The sequence below is a fragment of the Mustela nigripes genome, chromosome 5 (assembly GCF_022355385.1).
Source record: "Mustela nigripes isolate SB6536 chromosome 5, MUSNIG.SB6536, whole genome shotgun sequence".
NCBI lineage: Eukaryota > Metazoa > Chordata > Mammalia > Carnivora > Mustelidae > Mustela > Mustela nigripes.
Window position 1 is genome coordinate 143,755,599 of NC_081561.1, and position 18,252 is coordinate 143,773,850.

Consider the following 18,252-nt stretch of genomic DNA (forward strand, 5'->3'; position numbering starts at 1 on the left):
GTTACTGACCGTCCTTATAGTGTTATGAAATAAGTACATTACATAACGCATGAAAATAATTAAGCTTGGGGCTCAATGATAATTTGTTGTGACTGTTTTCACTAAGAACAGTTCAGAGTGGTGAGGCGATCAAGACTGGAGCACACACCAGAGAAACAGAAGAGGCTGTTCAGTGCACTGGAAAAGGCTTATGGCACAGGAGAGAGTCCAGTGGAAGAGAAACTTCTATAGGACCTTAAGAGCACCTTTCCCAGAGAGAAGTACTGCGCAGCGACACCCCCAGAAAGAGGTCCGGTCGAGTGGATCCATCACTCATAAGCTTTGTCTCCCGAAGTGCAGGCCCAGCATTTGCCGGGGTAGCGGAGAGATTATATCATAGTGGAACACTAGGCTGCGTTTTTGAGTGATTCTACCATCTTCCCCAGGCTGGAGGCCAGGATCCTTGGTTTCTCCGTTACTGGGTGTAGCCTTCATGTTCTGTTACAACTTTCCACGGGCCACCACCCCGACCTAGGCCCACAGTTCCTCCTGCATGAACCACAGGAAGTGTCTATTAATTAACCTCTTTGCCCTCAATCTGTCACCAACTTCAGTCCCAATGACAGATGGTTACAGCACTAATAAAGGTTCTAAAATGTCATTTTACAGATTGCCTCTATTTTTAACATTTTCTCTTGGCTCCCTATTGCCTGAGGAATAAAAATATAAATGAAGCCATCATAGGGGCCTGGTAGTAAGGGGGTCCTTGACCCCACTTCAGCCCCCCATCACCTGAAGACCCCTGACCTTGACCTTTGATCGTGCCAACCAGAACGCCCTCCTCACTCACGCACATTCACGTCTGCGTCAACTTTAGCTAAATCCTACACAACCATCACGAGGAAGCCATAGCCTTAGCTGTGCGCATGGTTCATACCAGGGTCCATCACGTTTTCTCAAAGGAGCCAGGAGCAGATAGGTCGGGCTCCGCAGGGCATCCAGTCTGGGAGGCAACTACTGAGCCCCGCCCTGGGCACGGAAGCCGCGCAGATGACAACGCGTCAGGAGATGGTCGGCGCTGCCCTCTGCTACGGCGTCATCACAGACGCCAGATCTAAACTTCAGAGCGTGTTCACGGGCCACACAGCGTTACTCTTTGGATATTTCCCAGCCACTTACAAATGCAAAAACATTCTCAGCTCGTGAACCGTATAATCCAAACAGAGACCACAGATGGCAGCTTGCCGGCCTCGGTCTCACATGCACACCGTGGGCAGCCCATGACTCTCCTTCTCACACCTCTACTGAGCTATGACTTAGCGCAATCTCGAGTGCGCCGCCTTCCATCAACAGTCCAGGGGTTTCTGGCAGAAGTACTGAACTGCATTCTGGTCATACCGATCAAGACATGACACACTTCCAGTGTCTCAGAAGGCTCTTTCCTGGCCTCTTCTAAAAGACACGCCCACCAAAGCCTAACCTCTTTTTGTTACGGACGCGCTCTTGATGATGCTTTTAGGGAGGCCTGGAAAAGCACATGGAGACAACGGCCCCCAGCACTACCTAACATGCTACAGAACAATGCATTTTTAAGTGCAACTCCAGATCTCATTAACCATTGCAAACGCACAGCAGTATCTTTTATTTTCGGTCATGGGTCTTCTCTGATTAGCAACCCCAAAAGGCAGCTCTGGAAACAGACATTCGGTTTTTCTGGGCAGTCTCTGCCAACGCCGGAGCTCCTTACCTGGGCCAAGGTGAGCGTGGCCTGTCGGCAGGTGCTGCACTGTACCCGGAGTTTTCCTGGCTGCACTCTCCGACAGGGGCCTTTGCAATAGACATAAAAGCTGTTGTAGGTTCGTCTACCTGCTGGGGGTTAGGGGAGGAAGAGAGAAGTCGCCAATCAATGGTGAATCCAAATTGAGACCAATTTTAAAATGATCCCCCCAGAAGCATTTTGAAACTTTAGTGGGATAAAAAGATTCCGATGAGGATACAACAATTTAATTTAGGAAATCTGGTTTCATGCTCAAGAGTGAAAATCTTTCCTTCTTCTTGCCAACAGCCCTGTGACTTACTCAGCAAAGTGAGCGACCGCTGTTGCCAGGAGAGCCGGCCAAGTGCATTTGCAACATGGGGAAGGGAAATGCATTCTGTGCCGCTCAAGTTTGTAAAAAGGACAGGAAATGTAGAGACTCTTGGAAATTTAAAGACCGCTGCTCCTGAATTCCATTTCATGCTTCTGTACACAGTTTTGAAGGCTCTGGCTATTCCTCTTAAAATCTTATCTAACGGGACATACCAGCCCATTTCTTGTGCTATGGCTGACATCACCGTTTGCTGGGTTCCAGTGAAGTCTTTCCAACACACAGTCACACACAAAGTAAGACACGAGTCCCGAGGGGTTTAAACAGAGCCTGGCAGCGGTGGACAGAAATGGTTTTGTATTTCACTAGTATTTTCTACCTAGACAAATGCCATTCGAATAACACAAGAAGAAAAGCTGGACCAAAAAAAAAAAAAAAAAAATCAATAATCAAACATCTCTCATCACTTCTCTCAAATGTCAGCGTACTGAAACAGTGCTATTCCGTACATAGAGGAACCTTTCAGAGCAGCGCCCCACTGCCATTTCTGTGAAGAACTCACTAATTAATGCCTTTTTAAATGTATAATATTACTAACTAGTTCTTTTAATCCTTACCCCTTCACTTCATGTTGGGTGAGGGTTACATAAAATGTCATGGAATATGGATTTTGCTTACAATTTTACTATAAGCGTCAAGATTATGTACAACTAATAAGGAATATTTTATTATGAGTGAAAACCTTCAGTATCCCAAACAAATATGGCTTATTTTTAAAAATGGCACAAAATAATGAGAAACAAAGACCCTAAAGTCTTATGCCGCCCCATTTATTTCTTACTAATCTATATGAAAAAAAGCCTCTGTAGGCATATTGAATTATCATTTCTTCAGCCATCTTTACTAAAATTGTAAGTGACAATACTTTATAAAATGTAAAGCACAATAAAAAGGTTAAACATAATTGTATCATTTCTTACCAATATATTTTATAATTATTACTCTCCAGAGATTAATACTTAGCTTCTACTGTGAAAGGAAGATAAAATATAAACATATGTTTGTAGTGATAAGAAACTATCATTTTCTGATGCTTCTTTGTAGCTTTAGTGCCTTACTATGCAAGGTATTCAAGTCTATAAATATCACATTGTTACTAGCAAATGTAATAATTATGTAAGATATAGTCTTAAGGTTTTATATATGTCATAAAAGCAATGGATAGAACCATATATTAAAGTTAGAGAAATACCATGACAACTGATAGAATATAGAAGACCACAAGGATTGACATTTTTCCTTTGTACCAAGAGCTTAGTGAAGGAGCAGGAATCCTTAATGGAAAAACCTTTATCAGAAATAGGAACAAATGAAATTCACAATTTTTATAACCTACTGCTGTAAAGATTAATCAATTTAAAAAAAAAAAAGAGGCGGAGGAACAGGAATGGAAAAGGAGAAGCTTACAAAGGGGAGTCTGGGTGGCAAAGATGGCAGCATTGTTGAAAGCGCATATTAGCAACAGCTTTACAATAGGAAATGCTGCATCTAGGAAACGGCGGGAAGTTAAATGACTCTTCTCTCTCTCTTCCGGCCACAGCAACTCTTGCAATATTGTTTCAGCAAATGACGTAGCCGGGCACAATCCCGAGACTTGGGCAGCTCTTCCATGTGCTACAACCTTCAGCAAAGCCCTTGAGAAGCTGGTCAGAAAATACTGCATGCCCACGTCTGTGGCAAGAAGCACACGAGATGACAGGCCACCCAGTACACGTTACCTCCCAGAGCCAGCTGCGAGCTGGGGATCAACAGCCCGTCTAAGGAAGATCAAGGTCGGGCCAGCCCGGCCACGGCAAATTCAAGCTGTTGGCATTACTGGGCCAAGGAGTTGGGGCTTTCAGGTCCATCCTGAGACCCCCCTGTTCAGGACGGCTTCCCCACTAATCTGGCTGCGTCCCTGAGCCATGCTGAGGTCTGGAGTGCCCAGGAGGAGAGTGAGAGCACCACCAGGACGAGTTTTCCGGGCAATGTTCCCATTAGCCTGCCTGATGCTCTGAGGTTCCGACTTTTGAAACTGGAGCTCTAACTCGGGAAAGAACGGCAGGGCGATGAGCAGATGCCCCAAATGCTTTTCTCCAGCTGCATCACTGTCTCCGGTCAAGAACGTGAGCCTTCCGCTCCCTTTACTTCTGTCTGGATCTTAAAATCCTTTCTCTTGCCTAATCAACTCTTCCACAGGGCTACCCCTTCATGTCCAGCATAACCAACGCAGCTTGTGCTTGGGCTTATAATACCTCCCTTTTTTTATAGAATAGGTTTTCAGAACTCGAGAAATATGTCAAAAGTATTACTCATTACGTCCTTTACTGTAGAGTTCACCCATTGTGAACATTTTTTTAAAGATTTTACTTATTTATTTGACAGAAAGAGAGCAAGCAAGAGAGGCAGAGGGAGCACAGCAAGGGGAGCAGCAGGCAGGGGAGAAGCAGGCTCCCTGCCGAGCAAGGAGCCCGATGTCGGGCTCAGTCCCAGGACCTTGGGATCATGACCTGAGCCGAAGGCAGATGCCTAACCGACGGAGCCACCCAGGCGCCCCACCAGTTGTGAACATTCTCCTGTATTTTGAGTGCACTCCCTCTCTGTGTGTGCGTGTGTGTGCGTGTGCGTACACATATACGGCACATCTGTATGCTCAGCTGAGTCATTTGTCGTTGACTTGCAGACATCATGCTACTCATCCCTGCGTCCTTCAACGTCCCAAAAATATGGACTTTTTCCTATAAAGCCATAGAGCTCTTTGAGAGATTTGGTTGCTTCAGTTTTTCTGTTCAGAGACTAATCAAGCATATTTTAAGTGTCTCTTACAGATCACGATCACGGTTTGCAAGCTGTGAAAAGGTGCCAAAGCCCCGATACCTGGGATTCCTCAGGCCAGTCATTTTCGGTGAGGCTAAATTAAGCCAGGCGAGCAAGCCCTCTCAGGATGGGACATTCAGTGTGGCTGTGACCCTGCAACGATCACACAGAGCACAGCGCGTGGCACACTTTATCTGACCTCAGAACCTTTCCTAGTGTGGAACCTTTTGTGAAACGGTTTCTCAGAAAAAAAAAAAAAAAAAAAAAAAAAGCAAAAAAAGTCTGGAGGAAGGATTCACCTCACCGTGCAGGGCTTGGTGGACAGCAAGCAAAACTGCTCATGTTTCTGAACACGACTTAAAAGATGTTCCTACACACCTGCTGACTCTTCTTCCCTCCACCACAGCTGTCGGTCATTTTTTATTTGTCATTTATTATTATTATTTTATCATAAGCCAGGAGGCTGACTCTAATAATATAATGATTTTACAAAGTAAAATACATTCTTTTCACTCAGAAGTCCACTCCTTCCCCAACCCCTAGAAGTCAAAAGCACAGCCAGTAGTCAGGCCCCTCGAAGTGTGAGTCACTGTGTTCATTTCAAATGTCCCCAGGCTTTCCTTAGCATCGTGCTTCTGTCATTATCTTTAGTTTTTCTCACTCACTTCGTCCAGTTAGCACAACCCTTAGTCCAATCTCCACCCTTCCCTTATTCTCCCTTCCTGATTCAGGGAATTACAGAAATCACCAACAATAGTCACAATATATTGAGGAAAAGTCCCTTTTTAAAAGGGATAGATATTGGGACCCCTGGGTGGCTCAGTCGGTTAAGCGTCTGACTCTTGGTTTCAGCTCAGGGGGTGATCTCAGGGTGGTGGGATGGAGCCCTGCGTCGGGCTCCACGCTCAGTAGGGACAGAGTCTCTCTCCCCCTTGGCCTCTTTCCTATTTGCATGCCTGTGTGCTCTCTCTGTCTCTAATAGATAAATCTTTATAAATAAGTATATATATTATTTGCTTTGGCTTTCTGAGAAACTGGCATAATATGCATAGTTTCCATTTTTAAAATGTGTTTTAGATGACGGACTTAAGGCCTAATCAAGTTGTTTTAATAAGACTGATAAATACTGGTGGTGGTGGGTATTACGGAGGGCACGTATTGCATGGAGCCCTGGGTCTGGTGCATAAACAACGAATTCTAGAACACTGAAAAGAAATTTAAAAAATAAAAAAAAATGTTTAAAAAAAGATTGATGAACACTTGAGAATACACCTTCTGATTCTCCCAAAAACTTTTCTTTGACCTCAGAAGTTTCCACTACTGGCTGTCACAGAGAATCAAGAGTTTAATTGCTGGGCTAATTTGTTTACCGGGGAAGAAAGAGTACGAGTTAACGTGTTTTATACCACAGTTAAATAATGTTCAGTATCTATGTCCTATAAAACCATAGGCACACAACTGATTTATGACTATGTTTATCACACATGACCATATTAAAATATTAAGCAGAACAAGCTGCCTTAGAGAACTTTCTGTGACCACGGAAATGTCCCACATCCACACTCTCCCACAGGCAGCTCAAAGGTAGCAGGGAATGACTGGCAACCTCATCCCATGGCATAGCACCGGAGAGGAGACTAAATAACAATGGTGTGTCTGGTCCCTCTCTCCCTCCCTCATCAAGCCTGCAGACGACCATACGAAGGAGATTCTTCTGGCACCAACAAGCACAGCAGCCCGCTGTTAGGTGTGCAATATGAAAACAGCGTTGGCTGGTGAGAAGGGAACAGGGTAATGTTTGAGCTTGAAGCACCATGAGGTGGGACTTGGAGACTTTGTTGTGTTAGAGGCAGAAGAGAGCTTCCCTCTCATTTCTTCCTTGCACGTGCCCCACGCCCTGGACCAAGCGAAACGAGTCTTAATGTGTGACTGAACAGTGATCGCCATCTCGGCCACACCTCCCACCATCTTTGACCCATGCTTTCAAGGGGAAATGGCACATGCTCTAAGAATTCTTCCTTTGATTTCCACCATAAAGATAAGGTATCTCCCTAAATAATTACAGATGAGAGTATTAAAGTATCCAGCTTACTTTTGTCACCTTTGAACTCTTGACCTGTCCCAACACCACAGAACCAGCATCTCATCAGATGGAGTCCCATCCTTTTAAGCCTTTCTCTGACTCCTGCCACAGTGCCCAGCCTGGCACTTAGTATTCCCAGCCCTGGCCCTCCTGCCTCCTATAGCCTTTTCTTGTTTCTTAAACACCAAGGATAATGTCTGCACCATTGGCTCCATTTTTCAGCTATCACCTGCCTGATTCCCTCAGTTTACTCCTTCCTCTTGTCATTTAGGAGGCACCCTCAGTCCGGTTTGACTCCAGTAACCCCACTACAGAAGAGCCCTTATCTCTGGCCAGAGTTTTTGAACCTTGGGCCTTGACCCTGTGACAGGGAGTGAGGCCACAGAGAATCTTGTCCCCCGACATTTTCCTGAATCTTGCTATTATATTTCTGGACAGTGGTCCCTCAGCCTGAGGTGGACCACATCTGCTGGGATATATGCCTCATGAGCTGGGTGCACAACACATCTTTATAAAAAGAACAAAATCGGCACCATCTCTGAAGACCAGCATTGTTATTTATTGTTTTCTGTTCTCCTCTTCTGTGTTTTCCAATGGGATGAGTTCCTCAGTCATTCCTCACCTATGAGATTCTCATTTTTCCTTATACTGACCTGAAACTATCCATTCAGTTTAAACAATGTAGACTGAGTTGTCTAAACAGTTCCATGTGAAATCCATTCAGTGTGGACTCTCAGAATCATCATTTCCGTGGGACATTTTGCTTTGGATCATGGAAAAGAGGAGGCTCATGTCCACTCCAACCTAAGGCAAATTACTGAAAAATAGAAATTTGCCCCACATGTGTTCCCTACTTGTCCTACCATTCCTATCATTACAACCCCCCTCTATGGAACACCGCACCCTGTTTCGTACGTTCCAAGTAATGAGCTCAGTTCCATGACTTTAGTGAACACTCAGTATGTATTTGCTAGGTCAGTAAATTCTACCGCATACTGAATGATACGAAAGTAGTAGCACGCAGGTTAGTGTGAGTACAAAATCCATTTAAGATAGAAGGTAGCCATGATTACAAAATATTTAGAACATCTTTCCACCAGCCAGGCTTCCTGGACTAACCATATATCCTTCAAAACGTCACCATATTGTACTTGCAATCAATAAATCAATATTATCTTTAAGACCACAAAAATGGCAAATATAAATAAAAGTCAAACAAAAAATAATATTTGAAAACTTTGCACATTGAACTAAAGATAATTCTAAGTCTTTGAATGTTAAGTGGGAAGAAGATGAATTCTGAAAATTTACAAGTAGAACTACTCTAAAGGAGGCAGTTATTACACAGAAAGTCATTTCATTTCAATCCTTATCCGATGGGTTCAGATACCCCACTGAACCCAGCCACACTCTTCCACGCTATTAACAAGGCATAGTCTTAACTCCTGCAGAGTGACCGAGGTAAAACTGCATTATAAACAGCTTCCAATTACACAGCCATCCAGCCAGTGGATGCACTTTGAAAACGTGGTTAGCAACCTCAGCTCTTAAAAGTTCTAACTTAATTCTCAATTTTTGTGCTAGGGTTTTTAAGATATTGTTTTTATTTATTGAGAGAGAGTGAGTGAGCAAGCAGGGAGGTGAGGGAGAGAGAGAATCTTAAGCAAGCCCCAAGCTCAGCGCCAAGGCTGACATGGGACTCAATCTCTCAGGACCCTGAGATCATGACCTGAACCAAAATTGAGAGTGAGATGTTTAAGTGACAAGCCACCCAGCTGCCCCTGTGCTAGGGTTTTTAATTAATGTATCTGCACAGTAATGTCATCTGGGGAGGCAAAAACTGTAGATCAAAACTAACACTTCTGCCTGTTTGTTGGGGATGTGGCTGCTGGCAACTGATTGCCTCTTCCTCATTTTGGAAGTAATAACCAAATGTCCCATGGCAAGACAACTGTTGAATGAAACATAATTTAGGGATGAGGTTTAAATAAATAATCAGGTTCAGAGCCAAGCCCAGATAAATCTAGTCCCTTCTTCTTCCCGGAAATGGACACTGGCAGTGTACGGTTACGGTGGACCCCCCAAAAAAGTCACAGCTCTTCAAAATGCCGAATGAACACCCATAATCCATGGAACAAATTCTTGACACTGCAGAGGGCTGTTCACAATTTCCTCAGAAGAAAATCTCTACAGTCCAGGACATGTCCATCCATGTCCAGACCAGAGGCTTGCCTCATCCTCTTCAGCAAGTCACTTAACCCTTGGGGCCTGTTTCCTCAGATGCAAAATGGGAATTATACTGGCTCCTAACTCGTAGGCTGCCGTGAGGACGTAACAGAGAATGACAGAAGTGAGGCACACAGCACAGTAACTGTCACATAGCCCATGTCAATAGAGTTTAGCTATCCTTACCTGCTGTCAACAAATTCAGAGCTCGCTTTACCCCCAGGTATTTACACCTGTGGGAACTTAGTCCCCCTGCTTTCTCAGCTGGCCTCTCTCCAACATTTATAAATGTTGATTCTCTGGGCATCGGAGTGGCTATGTCAGTTCAGCCTCTCCCTTTGGCTCAGGTCATATCCTGAGGTCTCAGGATCAAGCCCCACATCAGGCTCCCTGCTTGGGGGGAGCCTCCCCTCTCTTTGCCCCATACTCCGCTTGTGCTCTCTCTCAAATAAATGAATAAAACCTTTTTAAAGAATGTTGATTCCTACATGTTATTTCCATCTTAATCCTACCTCTACATTTTTAGAAATAGTTGAGGTATAGTTCTCTGCAAAACTGCTTCATATCCAACCACATCCTTTACAATTAATATTATGGAACATAAATCATGATGGAAAGTCCTTAAATTGATTTAATGTTCACTAGAATATTTTTCCCATGAATCACTTAGAGATGGATCGTAGAAAAATGAAGACTGGAAAAAGTAAACAACTGTGTAGATCCAGTCTAGAGGGTAAAATTTTCAAGCTAGCTATTGCACTTAAAAAAGTAAAAAATTTGTAGAGAAATAATAGTACTCAGAAATAATAGTACTCTTAAAAATTGATTATTTAATACAAATCCAATTTGCTACACATTAAAAAAAAAAGTATTTCCAAAATGAAAACTCTGTGTGAGTGTCTGTGTAAAATGGTACTGAAGGAGATTCACAATGGATTTCAAGGATTTCAAAATTTCATTTTAATGGCAGACTCGGTTACAGTCACACTCATGCCTTGAAACGGGCGTGACTGTCGCCATTTTAGAAATGAGGAAACACAAGCTCAGAGAAGTGGAATAGATCCCCAGTATGCCCAGGAGTAGTCAGAGATCCGAACGTAAGCTTTTCTGATTACAAAGCATCTACTTGTTCCTCAGCCACGTGATAAGAGCTTGTTTGGGATGGTGATTTTTACTAAATACTCTAGGGGATTAATTCTGTGGCTGCTAACACGTGGCCTTGAACCAGGTTGGCAATTATGAACAACTGCCACAACCATCACCCGCCTTACGAACCCACGTCTCGTTCAGTCAGCACGACAGGTGTCGTGGAAATCTCTATGGACATTTTACAGCACTGGCATTCGGCAAGACTGTGCAGGTATAATGTCTATAAATAAGGAAAAGTACATCTCGTTTTTAAGGGTTTAGCACATATTCTAAAATTGCGTGTTATTGCAAGAAATGGCAATCCATGGTCTGACCTTGAAACCAATGAATTTATTTATTTATTTTTTGCAGAAGGGAAACTTTTCTTGCTATTTAAAAAAGACAATTTTACAATTTCCTTATTTTAAATGGTCCGAGTGTTAGCAAAACCTGTTAAGGAAAGAACACCCAGTGGCATGGCTCCAATTCGAGAATACAGGAGGGCAGGCGCGACCCTCCCCCCGCCACATTCTTCATTTTACTGCATCTACAATAGCCAATATAATTAGTTTGATATAGATACTCCATTTAAGCATAATATTTCCAATTTTCATTACTACTGTTGAATATCCTCTTATAAATTCTGGTGTTTTAAGTATCTTATTTGGCCTGTACCAAATGATAAAGACAAAATATGTAATGGTAATAAATCTGATCCTTCCCAGCCTTGATTTCGAAAAGCTTTTTGTGGTCATTGAGATGCAGAAATTCTCTACTGCATCTTAAAATTGGAAAATAATTGTTTTTCTTTATGACAGTGATTAGTTAGAAATATAAGGTGATGTCATCATGCTGGGAAAAAAAAAGATAAAATTATTTTCTTCTCTTAATCAAGGCTTAAAGTCACATTGTTAATTCATAATCTTCCTGAAATACACAGGAGAAGCACTTTAGCTGGAACACTTTTCACAGGCACCCCCGGGACCCTTGGACCATGAAAGTCTTCTCACTTCATAGAAAGGGCCTCCTAGGACCCACTGCACTCCTGCTCATACGTCATGGCCCAGCTCTGGGACCCCTTTCTCCTGGTCTACAAGCTTAATGTCTGCCTCACCCTGACACACCTCGTCTTCTACAGTAGTTTCATGTGTTTAAATCACAATTCACGCTCCTAAGGTTGGGGTTTAGGTGACCTGTGGTTTCATCCGTATCTTCCACACCCACCTTCGGACTAGAATAAATAGTGCACTGCAGAGACGAATCCAGCCGCGTGATCAAATAACTGAGAGAGAGCAGGCAAGTCCACTTTACCTCAATATTGGACAGTAGGAGGAGGTCACTAAGTCTGGACTGCAGGTTACAGTAACGTCTGAGCTACCTTCGTTTTGGGGCACTGAGGGGCGGGGGGCGGGGAGGGGTCCTGCTTTTAGAGTGTTAGAGACTCCCGGGCTGGCATATAGTCCTCACCACCCCTATAAAAGGAAAACTAAAATAGAAAAGTAGAAAAGAAAGAAAGTCCTTTAAATTTTTTTAAGGAACATCCATATTTCTAAATGTGGTGAACCTTGTCTGCCTGGAGTCCCGTTTGCTGAGGGAAAGGGAAGAAGAGTCGGAAGGAAGCGGGGTGGGGGGTCGGGGGATGGTCATTAGTGAACAGAAGAGTAACAGGAACCTGCCAGGATTCTATCAATAACACTAACAGCAAACACTGACGGGAACACCTCACATGTGCTTGAGACTTCAGCGGCATGTGAGAAAATCCTAAAACACAACCAAGACAATCCTTACGTTAACAGCTTTAAAATGCAAAAGTAACCCTGACATGATCCATACGTATCTTAAAGGATATTTATCGAAAGCCTGCACAGCAGAGAAGGACCCTAGCATTCCGCAAACCCGACTCTGTACTCTAGTACGGAGTCTCTTATCTTGAAAGTTCTCTGAGTTCCAGTTTCTGAAATGATCTATGCGCACATCCTCACCACTCCGCCTTCCATCCAGGTGCCCCTGCCCACCCCTGGGGCCCTCGGGAGACAGAGAGGAGGCCTCTGCCCAGATCTGCTCAGTGCTGTTAGGCAGTGAACCCCCCAACATCCCCGCACACCTTGCTTCGGGTCTCCGGTATCACAGCACTCACACAGTTTATGCCAATCAAGGCCCCGCAAAAACCTAAGAAACGACTTCAAAAGGCGCTGGGCAAAATCAACAGGCGCATTAATTAAGAAAAGATGGGTTCAGAGAGGAGATACTTCAGCACCCGGAGTCTGAGATGTCCACCCTGTGTCTTAGCTGCACACTCTAGAGCCTGGGTACCTCGGGTCTCCTGCACGTGATCCGGGGGATCCAGAGAAGGTGATGTCCTGGGCAGCCAGGCCAGGAGCCAGGAACCGCGGTTCCCCCGTCTCGGCAGCTCCATCCGCCTCTCCCTCCGTCTCTCACGGCTACTTCAGGAACAACACCTCCAGGTTTCTTCTCTCACCTCCTTCCTTGGCGCTTGTCCTGGGTCAGGCTCCTTTCCTAGTCAAACCTCTCCCGCGCTCCCCTTAACGCTCCCTTCCTCTGTATTTCTCTCCTGCTGAGCAAGGAAACTTCCAAACTGCTAAAGGAATGGTCTCCTAAAAACACATTAAACCACATACTTAAAAAAAAAAAAAAAAAAAAAATGGAGGAAGAGGAAGAAGAAGAAGAGAAAAAGGCGGCAGCCTCTGTTTACTTACAGCAGTGCTTTCCCCTGGAGGGGGGTGACTTGCCATCCTGAGTCCCTGGATGGACCCCAAAGGAGGCCGGGCAAGGGGTTTTTATTAAACCTCACGTGCACTTTGTATATTACTCAAAATGGACATAAGCGGTTTTCCTATAGAAATATTTAAAATCATCATTATCAAAAACAATACTCCTAGACTATGTACTATCTCTTCAGGCACTAAAATAATCACAAAAGCTGCCATTCCTTCACAGCTGAAATTTTTCAACACAGCCCCTCGTGATTTTTCCCCGCCAACTTTACAAACTTAATTACCACCACCCTACGCAGTAACAAAGTCAAAACACTTGTGATTTCCATGTGCTGTACCCTCAGGCCTCCACATGTGCCCTTGGCTTGGGATCAATTCTCTCCCTCAGGAAGCCACGCTCACCTTTAAAAGTGCCAAACACGAGGTCCTCAAGAGGCCTTGCCTCCCTTTCCGCACGACAGGCAGAGCCAGTGTCCCTCCCTCACAACTGCTCCGCACTGGGTTCACCTGGCTTGTGTTTCTTATTAGATTTCACATATAGGGACTGTGTATGTCTGTATTCTTGTGTAACCACAGTTTTCTCAGGAGACAGACCTGCCTTTTCATGTTTGTATCTCCCAAGTCTGGCAAGTAACTAGGGAGCCAGTGGCCTAGTAACATATTAAACGAGCACAGATTATTTACTGACCTCTTTCTATTTCCCTTAAACATTTCATTTTAGGGGTCTACTCCCTTTAACCGCTCAGTGATGACCAGCTGCCTTGCTCACATCAGAGGGTATCTCTATCACAACATTTTTTTTTTAAGATTTTATTTATTTGTTTAACAGACAGAGATCACAAGTAGGCAGAGAGGCAGGCAGAGAGAGAGGGAGAAGCAGGCTCCCTGCTGAGCAGAGAGCCCGATGTGGGGTTTGATCCTAGGACCCTGAGATCATGACCTGAGCTGAAGGCCGAGGCTGAACCCACTGGGCCACCCAGGTGCCCCTATCACGACATTCTTAACAACCTTGAACATGATGAGGCTCCTGTTTGTTCCTGGGTATCAAAGCCCTCCACCCTCAAATCATAGCACTTCAACAGGCATAAATTGGATAAACATCTCCATCTGCCATGTTGATGCTATACATTAGAAATAGCTAACAAACTATCGTAAGAACTTGTTTTGGCATTTTTATTCTAGTATTACAAATGAATTTCCACCAAGAACCATAAACACAGATGAAATGTTTTTAAAGCAGCACCGGTTTGACCCACACTTCTGTGAAAGCAGCTCCTTGAGACTTCTTAAATGATTCTCTGACACTAACATTTCCCAAAATGGTTACTGATGTGAGAAGCAGTTTCTCTTTGCCTTCTGAAACACAGGCAAATATGCAATGTCATCGCTGCATAATAACACGTGCACCAGGTAATAATGCGTCAGGTGTGTCCAAACACAGCCGTGTGTCTATTGTCCTTCTGGGGTCCCCCTGCATTCCTTCCCTTCACCTCTGGACAAAAGCCATTTGCTAACAGGTCGTTCTGTCTTTGCCCTCTCTAGAACCTATCAATTCTCCAAATTGCTTTCAGATTAATTTTCCTAAAGTAAATCTTTGATCATTGCATTCTCCTTAAATGTCTCCTCATTGTCTCCTGAATGAGATTCAAACAGCTTTGCTTAATAAACTCAGGCCTTCCACTGCGGGCCTGCCACTGATGGTCTCTCTTTGTGTTCAAGCTAAACTGCCCTCACATGACACATTCCTTCCTACCACCGCCACAGCAAGTATCTAAAACTTAGAAATAAGGCAAAAAATGTAGGCAGTGAGTCCTTTTAAAATCACAGGGTCAAAGCCATCCAAAGGTTTTCTAGGGCCTTGTTGTATACTAGAACCTTCTCCGATGTTGGAAATGTCCCATCTGTGATGTCCAGCTGGACAGCCACTGGTCCCACGGGGCTACTGAGCACAAGTATGGGGACTCCACCCGAGGGAGTTATTTTGCGAATATAACTTATATTTATTTAAGTTAAATATAAATAGCCAGGTGTACGCATTCAGGTCTAGGGAAATAGAGTCAATGTTACTTTCTTTTTCCTTTTTTTTTAAAATTTCAATTTGATTAGCCAACATATTGTAGATCATTAACTTCCAATGTAGTGTTCCATAATTTACCAGTTACCTACCGCACCCGGTGCTCATCACATCACGTGCTCTCCTTCATGCCTGTCACCCGGTTACTCCCGCCCCCACCACCCACTCCTCCACAGTCAACGTTCATCTTAATGTCTCAGACACAGTGAAGTTACTTGTGAGTCGTAGATTTTTGTCCAGTTGATAATAATTTCTGAGCTGAGAAACAGATAGCCCCAAAGATGAAATGAGCTCTTAGACATTTCTATGAATAGATAGGTAAACAGATAAATCTCCAATTTCTCAAGTGCTCTTTGGACTGGTAATAATATCTTATGATGTCCTTCATTAATTAATGGCTTAAAATATTTCCAGTGTTCATTTTATATTTGCTCGAGAGTCATGATTTTGCCTTTTGTAAAATATACTTTAAAAACCTTCTTCTTTTTAGGGAGATGGGATTGTAAAAAGCCTCCCGGGAGCTGTCCCTAAATAAGTAACAATAAATATTCACCTTTCCTCCTTTCCCTTGACCCTGCCTACAAATCTAAAAATGCATCATGCCTCCCTATTTCTATACACCCTCATCCCTCCCCCCACACACAGTCTTTTGAAGATAGATCACCTCCTCCAGGAAGTCCTCACTAATTCATCCATCAAACATAAATCCTCTTCCCCTAATTCCCACTACATTTTATTTATACTTTATTCCTGGTACTTGGATCACCTTCTATCCACCATACCCCACAGATATTTTTATCAATCCTATTAGACTTCAGAATTTTGAGGGTGGAGAGCACATCTCGCGGCATTCATGTCTGCCGGTGTCAATGACTAAATAATGGCCGGTGTGAGGAGGACGTCAAGCAACCAGACTGAAAACGAGCACGGGGGCACAAGGAAGCCTTTCAGCTTGCAAAAGATGGCAAGAACCGGACCCTGAAATAACTTAATCTCTGTGACAATATAATGAGGAATGTGCTTCCAGGCCCATTAAAATGACATGCAGGTTGATAATTATTTTTACAGTGTTGGGATTCTGAAACAAAATGTTTCTCAGCTTCTGTTATTTGGCAATGCTAAATGAATGTTGTCAAAAGATTAAATATAAATTGGTTATAAATCTTCATTTAACTACATTGCGTAGGGAAGGTTACATTACACCAGCCATGTTTGTGTCAGCATTAAGAAAATAGAGAGTCTTATTTTAATAGTGTTAAGACGACTGAAATTATTGTTTATTCGACATAAGTTTCGGATTTCAGGAGGATGCCATGGATGGTCATCACCGAATACACAAGAAAGGCTGAAAAGCACTGAGGGCACTGGACTAACCCTTCTGGACTCCAAATGGCCAGCATGACCTCCTCCCGACAGCTGAAGCCACCGTTTGCTCACCATTTGCAGGGAGCATTGTCCTTGCCTGAAAGGTACAATCATGTTGCTAACCAGATTTTTCACACTGATTGAAAAATCTGATTTCAGAAACAGTCCTTTTTTTTCAACCGAGTTTGTCTGACTTCTTAGGCGGTGACCCGTGGTTTGATCACCTGTCCAAACCACATGGTGGCCTGAGTGGGATGGACTTAGGCTCTCGCAAAGGGACTCTATCTGAAGCTCCCCGGTCACCCTTCCACTCTGAGCTTGTGCTGGCATGTGGCCCAAGAGCTTGATGAACCCTCCCCTACGCGTGGAGCTCATCAGGACTGTACAACGAGGCCCAGGCTGCAGACTGATGGCAGAGTCAACAAAATCTCACTGAAAAATTAAACTCTTCTTCTGGTGAGGTGCTTCAGCTTTGGGAAGGTAACTTTGGGGATGAAAAAAAGGAATTCAGGAAAATCTAATGCTTCAGGGATTAAAGGTAAAGTTTATTAAATTAAATTTGGATTACAGTAATAATTATGACATAACCAGGAAAAGCCTGAAACAGACTCAATCCAGCTGTAATAGTTACTTGATATTCTGCAAATATTACTAAGATTATCTATATATATATATATATGTATATATATACACACTCATAGTTTCAGTCTATAAATATAGACATACAACTAATATACAGATCCTATAATTGAAGAATCTTTCTTCAACCAAAGATAATTTATATCAAAAAAGTATAAAAATTACTGAGGCACCTGGGTGGCTCAGTGGGTTAAGCCTCTGCCTTCGGCTCAGGTCATGAGGCTCAGGGTCCTGGGATCAAGCCCCGCATCGGGCTCTCTGCTCAGCGGAGAGACTGCTTCCCCCTTTTTCTCTGCCTGTCTCTCTGCCTGCTTGTGATCTCTCTGTCAAATAAAAAAAAAATTTTTTTTAAGTATAAAAATTATTTTTAAACATGCTACTTTCCTATTTAATTTATAAACACTCAGTATAACATCTTACTTTAGGGCGCCCAGGTGGCTCAGTGGGTCAAGCCTCTGCCTTCAGCTCAGGCCAAGATCCCAGGATCCTGGAATGGAGCCCTGCATTGGGCTCCCTGCTCAGCGGGAAGTCTGCTTCTCCCTTTCCTTCTGCCCCTCCCCGACGCCCCTGCTCTCTCTCTCTCAAAAATAAATAAAATCTTAAAAAATTAAAAAAAAAAATCTTACTTTAGATCTTTACCAAAAGTTTCTCAGATGATAAAATCATCAGAGATTTTGTTTTGTTTTGTTTTGTTTATGCCTTGCTTTATTTACTTACTACCTTGCTACAGGGGTGAGGGGGTTAATTTATCTTAATTTTTTCTTAGTATTTTGCTTTCCTTGGATTTTCCAAGTTTGTTTGTTTGTTCTTTGATAGATTAAAGATATGTTTATAATAATAGAAATAAACTTCTAAAATAACTTTGCTTTTTAAAATTATAATAAATATAAACCTTTCTAGAATAATTTGTCTCTCTTGGTACGTGTATGTACGTATCTCTCTCTCTCTATCTAAAGTGCTTCCCTTTGGCCTCTGTAATAGGAAAGACCAAGATGCGGCAGGAGGAGAATGAAAAATAGAAGACAGAGAAGCTACAGAAGCAAAAAAAAAAAAAAAAAAAAAAAAAAAAAAAAAAAAAAA

General features: G+C 43.2%; 1 protein-coding gene across 3 annotated transcripts in view; it reads right to left on the bottom strand.

Annotated features, from left to right (window-relative positions):
* PRKN (parkin RBR E3 ubiquitin protein ligase) overlaps positions 1 to 18,252 on the bottom strand; it is a 1,295,868-nt gene that overhangs the window by 782,077 nt on the left and 495,539 nt on the right. For all 3 annotated transcript variants that reach the window (XM_059401391.1, XM_059401390.1, XM_059401392.1), the window contains exon 4: positions 1,727 to 1,848. In XM_059401391.1, coding sequence (XP_059257374.1) covers positions 1,727 to 1,848 — 122 coding nt within the window. The remainder of the gene's footprint in view (positions 1 to 1,726; positions 1,849 to 18,252) is intronic.